The sequence below is a fragment of the Lycorma delicatula genome, chromosome 6, assembly GCF_047948215.1.
Source record: "Lycorma delicatula isolate Av1 chromosome 6, ASM4794821v1, whole genome shotgun sequence".
NCBI classification, from domain to species: domain Eukaryota; kingdom Metazoa; phylum Arthropoda; class Insecta; order Hemiptera; family Fulgoridae; genus Lycorma; species Lycorma delicatula.
The window spans coordinates 144,865,151-144,883,074 of record NC_134460.1 but is presented as its reverse complement, the minus strand read 5'-3'; the positions used below and the strand labels follow the sequence as shown (position 1 = coordinate 144,883,074).

The 17,924-nt window shown below is 27.3% G+C and overlaps 1 protein-coding gene across 2 annotated transcripts in view; it reads left to right on the top strand.

Annotated features, from left to right (window-relative positions):
- The window catches only part of Exo70 (exocyst complex component 7), a 51,620-nt gene extending 33,904 nt beyond the window's left edge, over nucleotides 1–17,716 (top strand). For both annotated transcript variants that reach the window (XM_075368747.1, XM_075368748.1), the window contains 6 exons: nucleotides 2,546–2,730; nucleotides 5,981–6,422; nucleotides 11,104–11,320; nucleotides 13,130–13,232; nucleotides 13,904–14,037; nucleotides 15,000–17,716. In XM_075368747.1, coding sequence (XP_075224862.1) covers nucleotides 2,546–2,730; nucleotides 5,981–6,422; nucleotides 11,104–11,320; nucleotides 13,130–13,232; nucleotides 13,904–14,037; nucleotides 15,000–15,102 — 1,184 coding nt within the window. In that variant the 3' untranslated portion in view covers nucleotides 15,103–17,716. The remainder of the gene's footprint in view (nucleotides 1–2,545; nucleotides 2,731–5,980; nucleotides 6,423–11,103; nucleotides 11,321–13,129; nucleotides 13,233–13,903; nucleotides 14,038–14,999) is intronic.
- Nucleotides 17,717–17,924: the final 208 nt, after the last annotated feature.

Below are 17,924 nucleotides of genomic sequence, written 5' to 3'. Positions count from 1 at the left end.
ACCCTCCATACTGAACCACCCTTGGTGGCCTGCAATTTTCACTTCTTTCAACAGTTAAAGAGGCATGTTAAGGATATAAACATGAATAATGAGCTGAAAGATGCAATGGAGTTATTAATAAAAGAAAGACTGTCAGTATTCCTCATTGACAGAATGAATAACTGTACGCATCAGAGAGAAATGTGTAAATGTAAATGATTTCTGTGGAAATGTAAGTTTTTGTAAAAAAATATATTTTTATGTCATATTTACTTTATTTGATTATCTCTTCATTTGCAACTTATCATTTATGAGCAGCTGTATGTTACATTTCATATATTCCTTGTACATTAACCCTTATTTTAATTAAGTTACTATATTTTATTTAATTAGTACTTGTATAAGGTCTGTTCACTGTAGTTCCTGCAGGTGAGCATTATTACTAATAAATTATAAGAACCAGTTGCTAACTTGTGTCTGTTAATTAGCTTGAATTCATGAAAACTGTTCATGATTAAGAGAAGAATACTGGTCAAGATTTTGACTGATAAGTACATATTAATTTTTATGTTGTAACGAGAAAATCTGTGAATTCAAAAAATGATCTTTCATTATTAAAGTTCTTGACATAAATGTCAAGCATTTCACATAGTACAGTTTACTTACTGTTATTGTGAAGGAAGGCTATTGTAAACTGTGTACAGGATAGGTTCTGAAATTTTGATATACAAATACCAAAAAATTGCATCATACTAAAAACTTTAATTAGTTATTCTGCCTCATAAGATAAGATCACATCAGTTCTCAAAGAATTTGTTTAAAATAAAAAAAAAAGATATAAAATAATATTTTAGCTGAGGTTAGTTTTCTTTAAAAATATGTGTGAGTTTCTCATTTTTAATTGAGTTAAGAATTTCTATAAATATTGTTTTATAATATGTTTTGGTAATGAACAAAGAGCTGTACTGACATTCTAATCTTTCATCATTTTTATCTTGTGTATAATTATGTCCCACTTGGACACTTTAGTAAATACATAATACAGAAGGCTCAAAGATAAAATAAAAGACTGGGAGACAATGTCATATTTTTCTGAATGGTTCTCAATATGAAAGATTGTCTTTTTGAAAATTATGCATGTACTTCCTGAACTCAAAATGATAGATAGAACCAGATTCATCTCGTAAAAAAAGTCCATACAAGATGAATTTCATAGGATAGCCGCCATACTTTCTGTTTACTTAAAAAGTGAAATATAGCATTATTCTTGATTATAAAATGTTTACCATTTACTCAGTCTGATAAGTCTTGGAAGCAAACTATGGCTAACAAAGAATGTCTTTCAAGACTTATCAGACTGAGTAAATGGTAAACATTTTATAATCAAGAATAATGCTATATTTCACTTTTTAAGTAAACAGAAAATATGGCTGTCCTATGAAATTCAGCATCAAGTGTCCTACCAAGAAAGTTAGATTTTTCTACAAGGGTTTGATTCCCTCAGTGTACAAAGAAGGTCAAAGCATGAAAAGTAACTGAATCACTGTGTATTGTGAGTTGCTTTCAAAAGTGAGGCATAATATTCAGAAGTGGTAGGTTGAGAAGCTCATGATATTGTATACACTCACACTACTGCCTGCACTGTTCAAATGATCAAGCAGTTCTGATAGAAATTTTTATCATTTTTCTTACATCCCAGATTTTTTATCTGTTGATTTTTGCATGTCTTCTTACATTAATTGGAGAGAGTAAGAAGTTGAAAATGGTGAACTGGCTGAAATTCAGATAGAAAATATAATATAAAAATAATATGGCACATATAAGAACAGTTAAACCATCTGAATACAATAATGATATTTAAAGAAATAAGTAAATACATACAAATACTGCTAAACTTTTCTTAAAATTAGTTATTTAATCTTTATTTTCTTATTATTTTAATTGAGATTGACAGTTAACTTTATTAATTTCGTAAAAATATATTCTTAATCTATTTTTCTTTAATTTACAGTTGACTCTTACTTTTGATTTACACCTTATAATTTTCACCTACTCCCCAAGTGTGTTTAATTAACATTGGCACGCTTATTGATATCATTGCATTTAATATTTTTTTGTTTAAAAATTGTCTTATTTTCTTATTAATTCTTGTGACAGTTTTTTTTCTGGTTGCCCTATAGTTTTGTATTATTTTGACTTCCAGCGTGTTGCTTCATTTATGCTTAAGCTAAAGCACTGTTAATTATGTCAATAAGTCTTAGTTTGATGTAACTGAAAGTAATTTTATGAGAGCTTAATATTTCTGAACAGAGTTTGTATGCAGTTGTGTAGTAAAACCTCGTCAGTGCTACCAACTTTATTTAATTTCTAAAGAAACTACCATCCACTAAAATAACTTTCACTTAAAAACAAATGTATACTTAATAAACCTATATTTAAGTAATAACACATTACTTGAATTATCTACAAGGTTTTTCAAATGTTTAATTAATACTAAGGTTTCTTTAACGTTTTGAATTCATATTTTCATGTCCTTTATAACATTTTAATTTTTTTTTTGTAACAGAAAATAGAGAAGACATTGTGGATGAACAAGAAATGGAAAATTATTTGGTCTGTGTTATGGCATTGCAAAGGTTAATGCAAAGTGAACGTAATCTGATGGCTGGTATCATACCATTAGCTCATCAGCATCAAGTATTTCAAATAATTATACAAGAATCAATGGATAGTATTGTGCAAGATGGTGAGGTGAGTCCGACTTTATTTTTACTCCATCAACACCTGAAAAAAAATTTTAACCATGTATATTAAGTCTCTAATCATTAATTGTTATACTTATTGTATTGTAATGTAAGGAAATTTATTTTAAAAGATTTTTATTAATAAATCTTAAATATTTTCTCTGTTGCTTTCTTCACTGAGCCAAATATATTGTGTATCATGCCAAACCCATAAAAAAAAAAAGGTTGTATTGAACCTTACAGGAGGTTCTGTTCGCCATAGACAGTTACTGGCTATCTATTAATGTTCATTAGAACATTATTACTCTCAGAAAAAGCAACTCTGACTGGTGCCTATTGTAACTCATCTGCTATATATGTGCATAGCAATAATAAAAATTGGTGTAAAGAAAGAAACTGATGTATTCTTTTCTTTGTGAAACATTGTATTATTACTTGTATACCCATTATTGTCAGTTGCCAATTCACTGGTATCGAACTGTTATATTGGGGAACTTTATATTTTTTTAGCCTACTATTATATTAGCACATTCATAACATTATTTTCAAAGTTATTTTTATTTCATTATTATTCAAAATTTACAAAAAAAGCTGCAGATTGAGAGTCCAATATCTTTTACAAAAATAATTACAGTTTTTACTTTTTTTTTGTTAGAAAAAGCTGGCAACGAGTTGAACTGCCTAGTTTTGCCATTGATCGATTTTTATTTCAAATATGCTGTAGGGTTTTTAAATATTCTACACACTATTTGGAGTACAATTGTGAAAAAGATAAAAATGCTCATAAAAATTTAGTTGATTTATACCATCTTGTTCAAATGGTTTTTTCAATTTAAAAACCATGCAGTATTAAAAGTCTAATTGATAAAAAAAATAAAATTACTAGTAAAATATTTTGAGTTTCAGTTGACCCCCTTGACCAAATACTTTATACGTGTATTCTGTTCCACTTATCAAAATAATAATAATGTGGGTCTGGAAATACTTTGTTTTTGAGGTATTACTAGTAAAACATCTAACCCAGATTTGTGTGCCCAAGGTAAAATGATGGTATACTAGAAACTCTGACATAAATTATCAAGCAAAATTAGTGGTTTTATTTGAAAAAAATGGGTTCCAGAACTGTATCTTTATTAGTCTCAAAAAATTGTAAAACCCTAAAAAATTATTAGTTAGAAAGCACACTTTTTTTTAGGCTTAGGGTAAAGTTACTTTATGTTTAAATTTTTACTTAGAAGTTTTATTTGATTATAAAAACTGAATAAGAGTTTAAAAATCCACTTCTGTTGTGAATTGAACATATAATAATTCTCAAAATTTTGCACCACAGTCTTCTCTCAAAATAATTACAAGGGTCATTGAATTATAAACCAGAATTTGTTTATATAGCCTTATTGACATTAGATAAGATCACAAATAAATTACCTCAGTTTTCTAAATAGTTTCCTTCAACAGAAATACATTTTCTCCATTGGATTTGTAGCATTCTGATCCCCTGATCAAAAAAACAATATAGTTGCCCCAACAACCAATTGTACATATAATGCTTGACTGTTGCATCATCTTAAATCTTTCCCCTTTTAAAGCTTCTTTCTGCAAACCAAACATGGAGAAATCACATATGACCAGTGTCAATACGGTGGGTATTCAATTAATTTTAGCAAGCTTATCACAAGCCTGAGCTGCTGTATGTGGCCATGTGTTGTCTTCGAGAAGGCAGACATTGCAAATTTTTGCAATAAGCAGCTCTGACAACTGGCAACAGTATGGCACATTTACTATCCATTGATCATGCAGGAAATCCATCAGCAGGACTCCTTTTGAGCCCAAAAAAAAGTTGCCAGAACTTTCCCCACCGACAAATGTTTCTTGGCCTTGATTGATGCCCCCTTCCCCACTTATCCATCACAACATACTTGTTCTCTTGCTTTCTAGGGTGTATTGGTGTATCCATGTTTCATCGCAGGTCACATTACAATCCAAAAATTTAAGATATAACTAAAATGTCAGAATAGTATTTTCATAAAAATTTGAAATTTGGTAAGGTGCCTTCCATTTTCACCAAATGTTTATGAAACATTGACAACACTAGGTTATAAGAATACAGTTTTCTTATCTGTTCATAACTTCTTCAATTCAAGTAGTAACAGGAAAAAAATTAAAATTGCCCTTTTTACCAAAACCATCAAATATGTGGATTTCAACCGATGTTAGTTTTCATTAATATATACTAGTTATATTGAGATTTAATATCTGATTATTAGTGCATAATATATTAAGTGGTAAAGGCAGGAATCCTTTAAATTTCTTTATATGAAAACCAATGAAAGCATTAGGTATGCTCAAGGATCCCACAATGAAACTCAACTTTTATAAAGAACCATGTTTGTAAACCAAGAAATAAAAAATAGCCCAAGAATGATGGAGAAGGCAAGTCATGCCCATAAATAGTTGTACTTAGATCTACATTGACACTGGAGGTGGACATTCTTTAATTAATTTTCATCTGAGGATCTAAGAGCGTAACAAGCTCTGATTACATTCACTGTAATAAACTGGCCAACGTATTCAACTATTTCTTGAATATTAGATAAAATATTATTAATATTGATTGATAGTTTTTTTGTTCTGGTCTCTTGACAAAATCTATAATTGTTCTTTATTTCTTGATTCCTCTCTTTTCTTCACTTCTTTTCTCACAATTCTGAACCATATTTGCCTTTTTTACCTGTTAACTGCGCTGCTAATCTCTTAATGTTGAAAGATTGTTTTTGAAGTTCATAATTCACTCATTCTTTTCTGTGTCCAAACTTATTGTTTTCTGTGTCCTGGTTTCTAATACTTTGGATGGTCTGTTTTTTATATGCGAAGTTAGAAAGAATAACAGATTTTAGAATTTCAAAAGGGTAAAATGTTCCCAGAGTTTGACTAATTTAATATGAATTAATGAAATTCCCTTTAAATTTTCAATGCATCAAGTCCATGCGCAAGTCCATCAAGTCCATTGTCCCATATAAAAAACAGACCATCCAAAGTATTAAATGCTGAACTTGTTCTATATGTAAATATAATTGAATGGAATTATGGAAATCCATTACAGAAATTTTTCTTCCCTCTTTATTTAAAAAAATTATGTTTCTTGTCAAATTTCAAATTTATTTTCTTTATCTCTTTTAATTGATTTATTTATACTATTTCTATATTTCCCCACTTAATATCACTGGTAAATTTAAATGTTTTTTTTCTTTTTGTTTTAGAACATTGCCACAAGAGCAAAACGTTGTATAAGCCGCCATGATTTTGGAGCTGTGTTAGTAGTTTTTCCTATTTTGAAACATTTACTCAACATGAAACCAGAATTTGAACGTACTGTTGAAGGATGTGATTATAATGTGCGATCGCAGTTTACATCTATATTGAATACATTACATGCAACTGGAGCTAAAGCTTTAGAAGATTTTATTGAAAGCGTAAGATCTGATTCCAATTCAGGTCTTCCTAAGGATGGTACCGTCCATGAATTGACAAGCAATGTGCTAGTGTTCACGGAACAGCTATTAGATTATTCTGATATGATATCAAGAGTTTTAATCCAGGATCCGGCTTATAGTAGTGCACTCAATATGTTGCCCAGTGCAAATAAAATTGATAAAAATAAGGCAGTTGATAAAAATAAGGCGCTTCTTGGTATCTACATAAGTATGTTTTTTCTTTCTATATGTATTTTATATACAAAATACTTGTTTTGTGTATTCATGCCAGTTGCTTTATTGCCAATGTTTGAAAAAGATTATTCTAAACAAAATTACTAAATACGTGGGAATTTACTTTGTGTATTTTAGAGCTTTTCTTCATTTATTTTGCGAATAGTATTAAAAGTAATGTTGATGACAGTTTTATTTTTTTACAATGGCTCCTTTATGTATGAGATCAAATACCAAACTGATTTGAACATAAGCTATGTTTATATTAAAAAAAACACAATTTCAAAACTTAAAATACAACTTATGTTTTCAATCGTGTAAGAAAAATCAAAATGATGTGTTGGAGCATCACAAACCTCTGATATATTTTCTTAGAATTTGTTATGTTTAATTTATTGGGGTTTTAATGGATCAATTGAATAGAATAACAATTTTAATTGAAATGAAATTTTAATTTTAAAAGGGATTTGAGTGGATCAACAAATAATACAGTGAATCAATTAATAAAATTCAAATGTTCAGATTATCATTAGTTAACTTTGATCATAATTGTTGACTAGTTTTGGTTTTTTGTGTGTTCCTTCTTAAACTGTGAAGTGAAATTTAGAATATCTCATACACAGAATTTGTGTCCAACTTACACTTCAAGAAGAAACAATTTGGATAATTAGCACAGATTATTAAACAATACTGACACATTTTAAAAGATATAACTGACCTCATTCTAAAGAAGGTTCTAACTACTAAAAAAATAAATGCTGAAATCAGGAGCAGGATGAAAACATTAGTAATTCTTTTGGAAGCATTTATTCACATATTTAGAAATTCATATCTGATTAGGTGAAAAAATAATTTTTTTCAAAATTTAAACCAAATTTCATATAGCACCTGTGTATATTTAATTATTTGCAAAATATTTCTTTATCTTAATTTCTAAATTTTAAACTCATTGTTCGGTAAACTAGTGCTCACATATATTGTGGTTGGAGTAATTTAAAAGTTATTGATAATTTTGGTTTATTATCAAGAACATACTTGAGATTACTCCTTTTCATCAATCTAATCAATTACCAATTCAGGTAAAACAATTATAAACTTTTAAGTTTTCAATAAAATTTTTTGTGATTTAATATGATAAATCAAATAAGTCGTAACTTCACAGTAAGACGGGCAGTATTGAAATGAATACTGTTATACTGTACTTACAATTTTATGATTTACCTTTTGATAAATTTAGTATATATATCCTGCTGTAAAATTACTGTCTGAAATAATGACTTATTTGCTCATAATTTAGTATTGTTCTAATTGCTCTTGTATTATTTTAATTTACTTCCAAAATGTATAAATTACCTTCTTTACTTGTGTTGCAATCATTTTTGCATCATTTTCTGCTTCAGGATATACTTTCATGTTTATTTTTATCAAAATGTTTTCATATATAATTCTATTATTATTTAAAACATTTCATTATTTATTTTTGATAATTTTTGAAATTTTTTCCTTTTAATTTTTGTTGTTATTGTAGTAAAGAAGTCACTTTAAACGTAGTGATATTAAAAAACAGTTTTTATTTAGTAAATAAACAATTTGATAAATTTTGTAGTGCAGCTTTGATTGCATTATATTTTCATGTTTTTAGTGTTTTCTAAGTTTTTCATTTTTGGTGCACTACTTGTGAAAAATATAAATGCAAATTTTGCTTTAAGGATGGATTAAAGTACAGCATTGCATTGAAAATGTTGAATGTTGCTTTTGGTGATTCCTCTAGGAATAAATAAGTGTTTTACAAGCGGTACAAACATTTCCAAGAGGGCCATGAAGACATTGGTATGATGAAGGCTCTGGACATCCCAGCTGATGACAACATTGAAAAAGTGAAGAAAATGATTATGGACAATCACTGAATCGCTATCAGAGTCAATAAGGATTATTACCTGCAAGTTCTATGCCATTTGAATTTCGACCAAAAGCATTGCCGAATGAAGTGAACGATGATCCAGAACTGCTCAGACATAACTAGTGATAACTAGTCATAACTATTAATGAAACATGGGTGTGTGGGTATGACTTCAAAACTGAGCCCCGGTCCCAATGGAAGCTAACTGAAGAACCAAGACTGAAAACAGCTTGTTTAGTTTGATCAAATGTAAAGGTAAAGATTTCATTGTGTTCTTCGATTTCAACAGCTTAGTATATTATAAATTCTTGCCACCAGGTCATATGATCAATAACGAGTTCTATCTGGAAGTTCTATGTTGTTTGTGTTAAACAATCCGAAGAAAAGGTCCAGATTTGCAGCAAAACAATTCATGGCAATTACACTACGATAATACTGCTCACACTGCACTGTTGAGTGTTTGCCCAACAGCAACACCATTATGATGCTTCAGTCTCCATATTCACCAGACTTGGGTATCTGTGACTTCTTATTGCTCAAGCTGAAAAGAACCATGAAAGATTATGTTCTGCCAACATTGAAGAGATAAAGACAGAATCCCCGAAGAAGCTAAATAAATGCTATACCGAAAATTGCATTCTAGAAGTATTTCAAGGACTGAAAAAGTGCTGGCACAAATGTATTATATCTGAAGGGGAGTACTTTGAAGGTGAAAAAATCAATATTGATGAAAAATTTTTGAGTAAAACTAAAATTCCACGTATTTTTTTATCAAACCTTGTACAGAAAGATTTCAAGTGTTTTGGGAGCTCGTTATTTACATTTCTGCATGAGTTGATGATAACATCTTTCTTTGGGAAGGATGAGTTGATCATGTTTCTTATAACTTGACCATATTTTTTTTTTTAGGCATAAGTAGGTATCATTTGGAATTGAAGTAGCCCTAAAAAGGTCTTTAGGAATACTTAATAATAATGATAAATCATTTGACAGATCTGATATGTGATGAAATATTTATGTTGTTCTACATTTATAAATTTGTTAAATTAATTTAAAAATCTTCAGCAAGTGTAAATATTTATACAAATTTTTAGTAGTATTGCTTGCAGTATTTTTCCCTACTTCGAATTTGACATTAGACATAGATATATTATAATTATTTAGTTCTCAAGAAGATTAAAATTATTTTGAAAACTCCAGGAATTAGTTCATTAGTTGAAATTATAATTATCAACTATAATTATAGTAGATATTACAGACACTATGCTGTATTGTTTGAGACATGATAGCAGTTGAATTTTTATTGAGTCAAATTCCTATTTAAGAGTCAAATTCCTATTTAACATTTGGCAGACTCAGATAATATGAGGCTTATTTTTAAAGTAAGGTCTATTTTTGGAGTAGAAAAAAAACAACTTTATTATTTATGCATAAAAACTACATTTAATTACTGCTTTTCTAAATAGTTGCCTTCAGCTTCAATACATTTTTCATAGCTTCACTAACTTCTCCATTCTCGCTTCAAAAAAGTCTATCACCAGTAACTTAGATCATGCAATTATGCCATTTTTCAATTCATCATTATTGTGAAACCTTTGCGATAAAAGCCACTCTTTAAGGTGAAGAAAAGTAAAATAATCGTTGGGAGCAAAGTCAGAGCTACAGGGTGAATAATTGAAGATTTTCCAATAAAATATTTCTGTTAGCTTCATCATCTGATAAACCCAATCCCATAGGATAGCAACTTATGTTTGTTTTTTTTAGCTCTTCTAAGATTTTTTAATGTTATACAGTAGGTATCAGCAATCACAGTAGTTCTGCAATAATTAAATTCGACAAGCTAGATGCCTTTTTGTTCCAAAAAATGTTAGCCATAAGCTTTTTTACCTCACATTCTTGTTTGAACTTCTTCGACCTAGAGATGATTAATGCCACTATTGCATCAACTGCTGCTTTGTCTTGACATTCCAATAGAAAATCGAGGTTTCATCATAGTAGTAATGTGATCAAATAATTTATCACTTTCATTTTCGTAATGCTGCAAAAATTCATGCACTGCAGCAAGACATCTTTTCTTATATGTCAGTTGAGATCTTTAGCATCTATTAAGCACACAATTTTTTATAGCCCAGTTTTTCAGTGAAAACTTCATAAATCAAAGATCATGAAATATCAAAGACAACTGTGACACATTAAAGCACTTAATGTTTTCTCGAATTGTTTCATCAACTTTTGTAATCAAATTATCCATTTTCATTGACAGCCAACCAGTACATTCATCTGGCCTTCTTGAAATCAGTGGCACCAGCATCTTACTTTGGTTACTCATAATATTTCACCTCTAAATGTCCCAAACTTGCTTATGAATTTCAAAGAGAATTGTTTTTTCCATCAAAAATCTGATTACTCCTTGTACTTCTTGGGGGTCATAAATTGTAGCACTCACTATAAGTGGATGAATATAAACAACCAAATTACAAAATAACTAAACTATTGTTGCTAACAGCTGACTATTTAGCTTTGCAACCACACATCTATCTGCTTACGTCATGCATACAGGCAGCAGATTTAAATCAGACCTTACTTTAAAAACAACCTCATGTGTAGAGAGTTAGGTGCAAAGAAAAAAAATTATAGGAGCAGAATCTACAGTATAAGGATTACAAATTATATAATGTTTTATTTAATATAAAATTATTGTATATTAATAATGATTTTTTTTTAAAATAAGTATGAATTATTATTTATATTTTTTTTTTTTTGTTCTATTAAACAGAAAAAGTAGTGTCTCAATTAAATTGTGCTTTAGTTAGTAAAAGTGAAGCATATACAGAACCTGGTGTTAAGGCATTATTTCGCCTTAACAATAGCAATTATGTACTGAAAACATTACAAAGATCTGCACTACTGGAGTATGTTCGTCTCTCTGAACCAGATTGTGAAGAATCTTATCACCAAATGATTCAGACACATAAGAAAGCTTATGAACAGAGGTTTGTATGACAAAAAGTTAAATTTTTTATGTTGTTAATTTATAATATTGCAGTTGTTATTTATAATTGCTGACCTTCAGGTGGAGTATAGTAGTGTCTCTCTTTCTTTCATCTGGAAGTTTCTGGTTTCAAATCTTGGTCAGGTTTTGATATTTTTTCACACGCTATAAAATTCATTTTTTATCATTCAATAAAATAAATTTGTAATAAACTAGCACATTTTTCTTAAATATTAAATTTATCTTCCACACCAGAAATAAAAAACTGAAGAGAATGTTCATTTTTAACACTATGATTTCTATATGCTTTAACTTTGATCTATATAAATGTTTGGATAGGATGCAATATGATCAAATATACATAAAACAATTTTTAAAGAAGTATTTTTGAAAAAATGTAAAATATTGACATTGTTATATAAGTTCCAGCCAGCAGTACAGGCACCCCACCTGTAGCTGTAGCTTTAAAGTATCCTGAAGTATGCTATTTAGTATTAATTTTACAATGTTCTGTTGTAACTATTAACACTTATCCCCAGTAAAATACAGGCATAAGTCTAAAACTTGTTTCTAAGAAAACCAGGTATTTAAAAACCATCTATAGTAATATAATCCCTCTATAGTTAATTATAATTACTATTTTACTTACATCTGAATTTATTAAAAATTACTTTTGAGTTTAATTCATTAACATTTTTTTTTATCTATTTGAATAAAACTTGATATTGACATTATTTACTTAGGAGAAATAAATATTGTTTGTGCCCTTCAAGAACAATCTATTACTATTAAATTGTTATAACATTTTTCTTTTTTTTATTATTTACCTATTTTGTAATAAATAAAAGTCAACAAGAAATGTAATTAAAAATCTTTTAAAACAATTTTTTTTTTAATTTTACTTGCAAATTATTTAATTATCATTACAAAAGATAATATAAAAATAGTAAGTACTTATTGTCCCCAGGAAATTATTATTTAACAAAAATAATTATTTAAAAGACATTCAACAAAAAATAAGAAAAAATCTTACACTATTTTATTGGCAATGCAGTATGTAGATAAAACATTATTTGTTGCCGTTGAAATAAAGAACATCTGTATTTATAATCATTGATGCTGAAATGTCATACTCCCATGTAGAGTCAAGATCCAAAACATCTTTGGATAAATTTTTTCACATGAAGACATTTTTTTTTTCATAGAAAGTACAATTATTTAAAATCAATTTATTATTTTACCTTTTAATTGAATAATCATCATTGTCCATTTTTAATCAGTATTACTCTGTTGATGAATTTTTAAACAATACAAATTTTAAAAAAACAACTCATTTTTCTGTAGCCTGTTTTTCTATAATGTTTGCTTAAATATGTGCTCGAAATAATTTTCATTACCAATTTCTGAATTGTGAATAATTTGGTGTAATTTTTTGTAATTTATTTAGAGTAACATTTTTCTGTTTATATTTAAATAATTGATATGAACTTCATACCTACTTGATCACATCTATTTTTTATCATATAATTAATGCTTTTATATTTATATTTTATCTTATAATGATGTGATCTATGCAATGTATTTTTATGTGCCAGTCAAATAAAAAATTTATTTATTTATAAATGTCATTTGGTAAATCTTTTCTTCATTCACATTTAGTTAATGTTTTTAATGCTTAGAAAGTTATCTTTGATCATTAACTAAGATGATACTCAGATAAATCAGTATGTTAAATCACAAATTGTAAAACAAATTTTATTTATTTTATCTAATGATCATGTTTGGAAATTAATTTTTTTTTTTTTTTTAGTTGGTCTCGAGTTTTAAGTTATATAACATTGAATGATGATTTATCATTAGCTGGTGGCAAACTAAGAGATAAAGATAGAAGTGTTATCAAAGAGAAATTTGCTGTGAGTATTTAATTTTTTTACTTCAGAAAGAGTAATCTTTATTCTAACAAATTTATGAGCACCACCTCTACTAATAAATTTTAATTTTCAATTCATATACTTCAAACATGTTAACATTTGATAAATGATACTTTGCCAGATTTTTGTGGTTAGGTCTTTTGATTAGATAACTGTCTACTTTCAGTAAAATATCACATCATTTGCTCTTGCTAGATCAACTGTATGCGTTAAACTCTGTACAGACCAGACAATAAGCACCAGAATCATGTATCTCACAGTTCGGATAGCATTTTATGAATCTACAATGACTTGTATTCACACACCTGGCAACACTGATAGTGAAAGTTTTAGCTCAGTCTGTTACTCAAAACTGCTTGTGACTTGTACAGTCTCTCTTACCACACCTCCAAAACTATATGCAAGAAGCAGTATTTGTTTTTTAGCCACCTGCAATATAAGAGATCATCTCCTTATATCTTTATTCCACAAAACAGTTACTTGCAATTTGTAATGATTCGATAAAGTGCAAGACCATCATTAAACAGTTTTGTGCCACAAATGTATTACTATTAATATTTTACTTGTAATTTAATTATATAATAAATGATTATGCAATATAATATATGATATGTATATAAAATTATTTGTGATTATTATTATTCTGTTTATAGGGTTTTAATAAAGAAATGGAAGAAATAGCAAGAGTGCAAAGAGGTTATTCAATTCCTGATGTTGAATTAAGAGAAAGTCTAAAAAGAGATAACAAAGAATATATTCTTCCTAAATACAATGCGTTCTATGATAAGTATGTTTTTCTTGTTGAACTGTTATTATGACAGCATTATCATTGAAGTGTCCGTTAACATATTACCCCCACAAAACCCATTTTACGTCTATTATGAACGAATTCTATTAACATCCACTGTCAGTGATTTGCTCAACTACAAATGTAATCCTCTTTACATGTGATACATCCACTTTAATTACAGTCACTACAATTTTTGTAACTTTTAAATGAATAGACATTTGTAACTCTGATTAGGCATAAAGATTACAAGTAATATTAATTTTTAAATAAACTCTTTTAAAAACACACCATTGAAATGGATTAAATAATTTATATACACGTTTAAAGTGGAATCAATTATACTTGAAACACTGCATATTGTAATTGACAGAGTTTCAATGAAAGAGTTTGGTTATGCTGAAAGAGTTTCTTAAAGGTTGATACTTTGATCTCAGAGACTTTGGGTCTCAATAGCCCTGCAAATAATTATTGTAATGAGAATATCTAAAATAATTACTCATTATAAATATAATTTATAAATTATTACATTTTATGTGCTTTTTTATAACTATAATTATTATTTATTAATCAATTTTTATTTATGTAGATTTATTTATTTAATTAATTTAAGTAAATGTAAATTACAGATTGAATGAATTACTTCATTAATTTCTTGGAGGTGAAATTTAACTTTTATTAAAAACTTAAACTATTCCTTTTTTTGTAGACTATTTTCTGGCTCTTTAGCTTATAATAATTACAGTATATATACAAGGGAACATATACTAATCAGATCAAATTTTTCATGTCAGGATTTTTGCTGATCTTGATGTTTACCCTTCTCCTAATCATAAAATACAATTTTAGCATTGAAAAATTACAGGATCTATGTATTTTATAACTTTCCCAGCTTCACTGAGAAAAGTTTTACATAATTATTTATAGATTTTTTAAAAATATTCTTATATTTTCTTTTGCAGGTACTCAAATTTACCATTTACCAAAAATCCAGAAAAATATGTACGGTATACACCAGAGCAGGTCGCAGCATTGATTGACAGATTTTTTGATGTGGCAGCTTGATGATATACTCCTCCTAATTGGAGAAAACGATTTTTCCAAACACTGTATAATAAATTACAGAGCAAATTTAAACTTTAATAAAATTATTAACAAACATTAATTAATAACAGTTTTTTAGTGGATAGTGTAAGTACTCTGTATGCAATTTACAGTGTTGTAAGCTGTTTGAATAGTTAGTTGGCTACATTAATCATTTTAAATGTGTTTTTCTTTTCATTTTTTTGTCAATAAGTAATGCATTGAGGTATAAGAAGCTGGTTATTCAACAAGAAGAAAATATTTTTTATTTTATTTATTTTTATTATAAAACAACATAAACTGTATTACCATATTTGTAATATCTAATGATTCCTCAATTAGAAGTTAAAACTGAATTATTTAGTTTTAACTTTCTACTGTAATTATTAACTGGCTTTAGCTTATATATATATATATATATATATTTCTTTGTGTGTGTGTGAATTTATATTATTTTTATTTTTCATATTCAACTGTATAAACTCTGTTCAGTGCTTAAAAATTCTTAAGGGCTATAAAAAAATTTACCCAGAGTACATACAGATCAGTTATATTTTCTTAGTTCTTGTTGATTTTATGCCTACTGTTTTAGATAATTATTGTTAAAGATAAAATTACATTTTTAATGATAAACAAGCTAATTTAGAAATATATTTATATTTTACCATTTGGAAAATACATTAAATATTACTGTATATTGTGTAAAATTAAGATATATTAATTTTTTATTTCTTCTTAAACTCTGTGAACAAGGCGTACAGATATGGCAGTGATATTCATTTGCCTCTTTCCAGATAAGTTTCTAACTTAAAATTTTTTTCTTTGTAACAACTTTCATTATTATACATGGCTGTTTTTCCAATATCTGCTTTTTAACTTATATTTTTCACTCCATTGTTAACTTGTGATTTTGCAAACTTTTCTATTAATTTTTTTATATTTATTATTGATGTTTTTCTTGCTTGGTTTTTCTACTTTAATTTTTTTTCTTGTACATTCGTTCTTAATGAAATTGTTTTTAGTTTTCTCTTATACATTTATAAAAAAGATTTCACCTGCATTGCTTGAAGGTGTAAATTCTGGTGTTTTTTTTCTTCAATAGCCCATATATTCTTTTTGCTATGTGTAAATAAAAATAATTACTTGATATTTTATTTATTATTCAAATGCTTATACTTTTATTCTATTTGTTTTTATTGTGTTGTAACCAATGCATATGTAGTATGTTCTTTTTAGAATGAAATTTATGTAAATTGAAGCCTTTAATTTTTGATTTGGTATCGAAATTCAACATTAAAAGTTAATAAATTCATTCATTATTAATACTTAAAACTTACATATTGCCCTTTATTAAATTAATTTTCAGTAAATAAAAACTGTGGAAAATTGTTTAATATGAAATGATGGGACCCATAAATTTTTCATACAATCAAATTTTATGTTCAACTGAATTGAGATGACACTAAGAATGATATAAAATGAGAAAGAAAATGTGTGTGAGACAAATAGACCATTAATAAATTATACTCTATAGAAAAAAAAGTCAATAAGTAATATGCATTTTGTAAATCTGCTTCTATTGGGTGTACCACAAAGTTCTCCCGAACCTTTCATAACCTTTTCTATTCATAAAAATAAGGGAAAAAAATTCATAGAAACTTACGTCCTAAAATGCTTCATTTGCAAGTTATGGCTAGTGAAAGATTTCATTATCTCATTTCAATGAGATAACTGAAATTTTAGGGCGCTAATCAAGAGGCAGAAAATTAGTGATTTCTTATGGTTTTTGAAATAATTGAATAAAATAGATCCCAGAAACATATCTGCAGTAGAATGATTTAAACACTAGTACAGTATTGTGCATTGTTGATCATCTGTTGTTATTTTATTGCCAACCTTGAAATAATAATTTTTTAAATAATTTATTGTATTTCTGTCATTAATAAAATAAAAAAAAAGGTTATCTAGGTAATTTTTATTTTACAATTGTGTGATTTACAGTATTTTTAACAGTAAATTTTGTTTTTACAAATTTAATAATGCACTGTTTCTAAATTAAATAAAATGTTTATTTATCCTTTTGTCTTAATAATATATTTACTCATATAGTTAATGTTCCCTGAAACATATTTAAAACATTTGTTTCTCTTTACAAAGCAGCTTTTAATACTGCTGCCACTCTGCATTTCCTTCTGGAGTTAAAAGTCACATTACTGGTCATATATTGTTACATACTGATTAATTTTTGTTTCATTGTACTATTCACTTGCATTTATTCAATTGTAAATTACTTATATATGTATGTATATTTAATTGAAAGGTAATGAATAAAATTTTAGTTTGATCTATTTTTATAAAATGTAATAATCTCTTTTTACTTTACTTTTTAAAAAACTGCTACTTTACTTTTTTCTTTAAATAACTATTTTAAATAGAAAAAAAATCAAGATTTCATGGCAAAGTGAAAATTCAAAAAAATTATATTTTATTTAATATTAAATATACTAAATTTAATATTAAAATTATATTAATTGTGTAATATATGTATAAAATTTGTAAATGCTTTAATAAATGAAAATGTTATTTTTGAATATAATTTTTAATATTTTAACTTACACTTTTTTTTCATATAAGACACACACACACACACATGTGTGCGAGCGCGTGCATACACATACTCATACTCATGCAAGAAAAATTGTTTTTGATTTTCATTTATATATATATATATATATATATATATATAAATCTAATTTTTGTTTATGTAGTATCAGTTTTGTTTAATTATGCATTTAATTTGCATT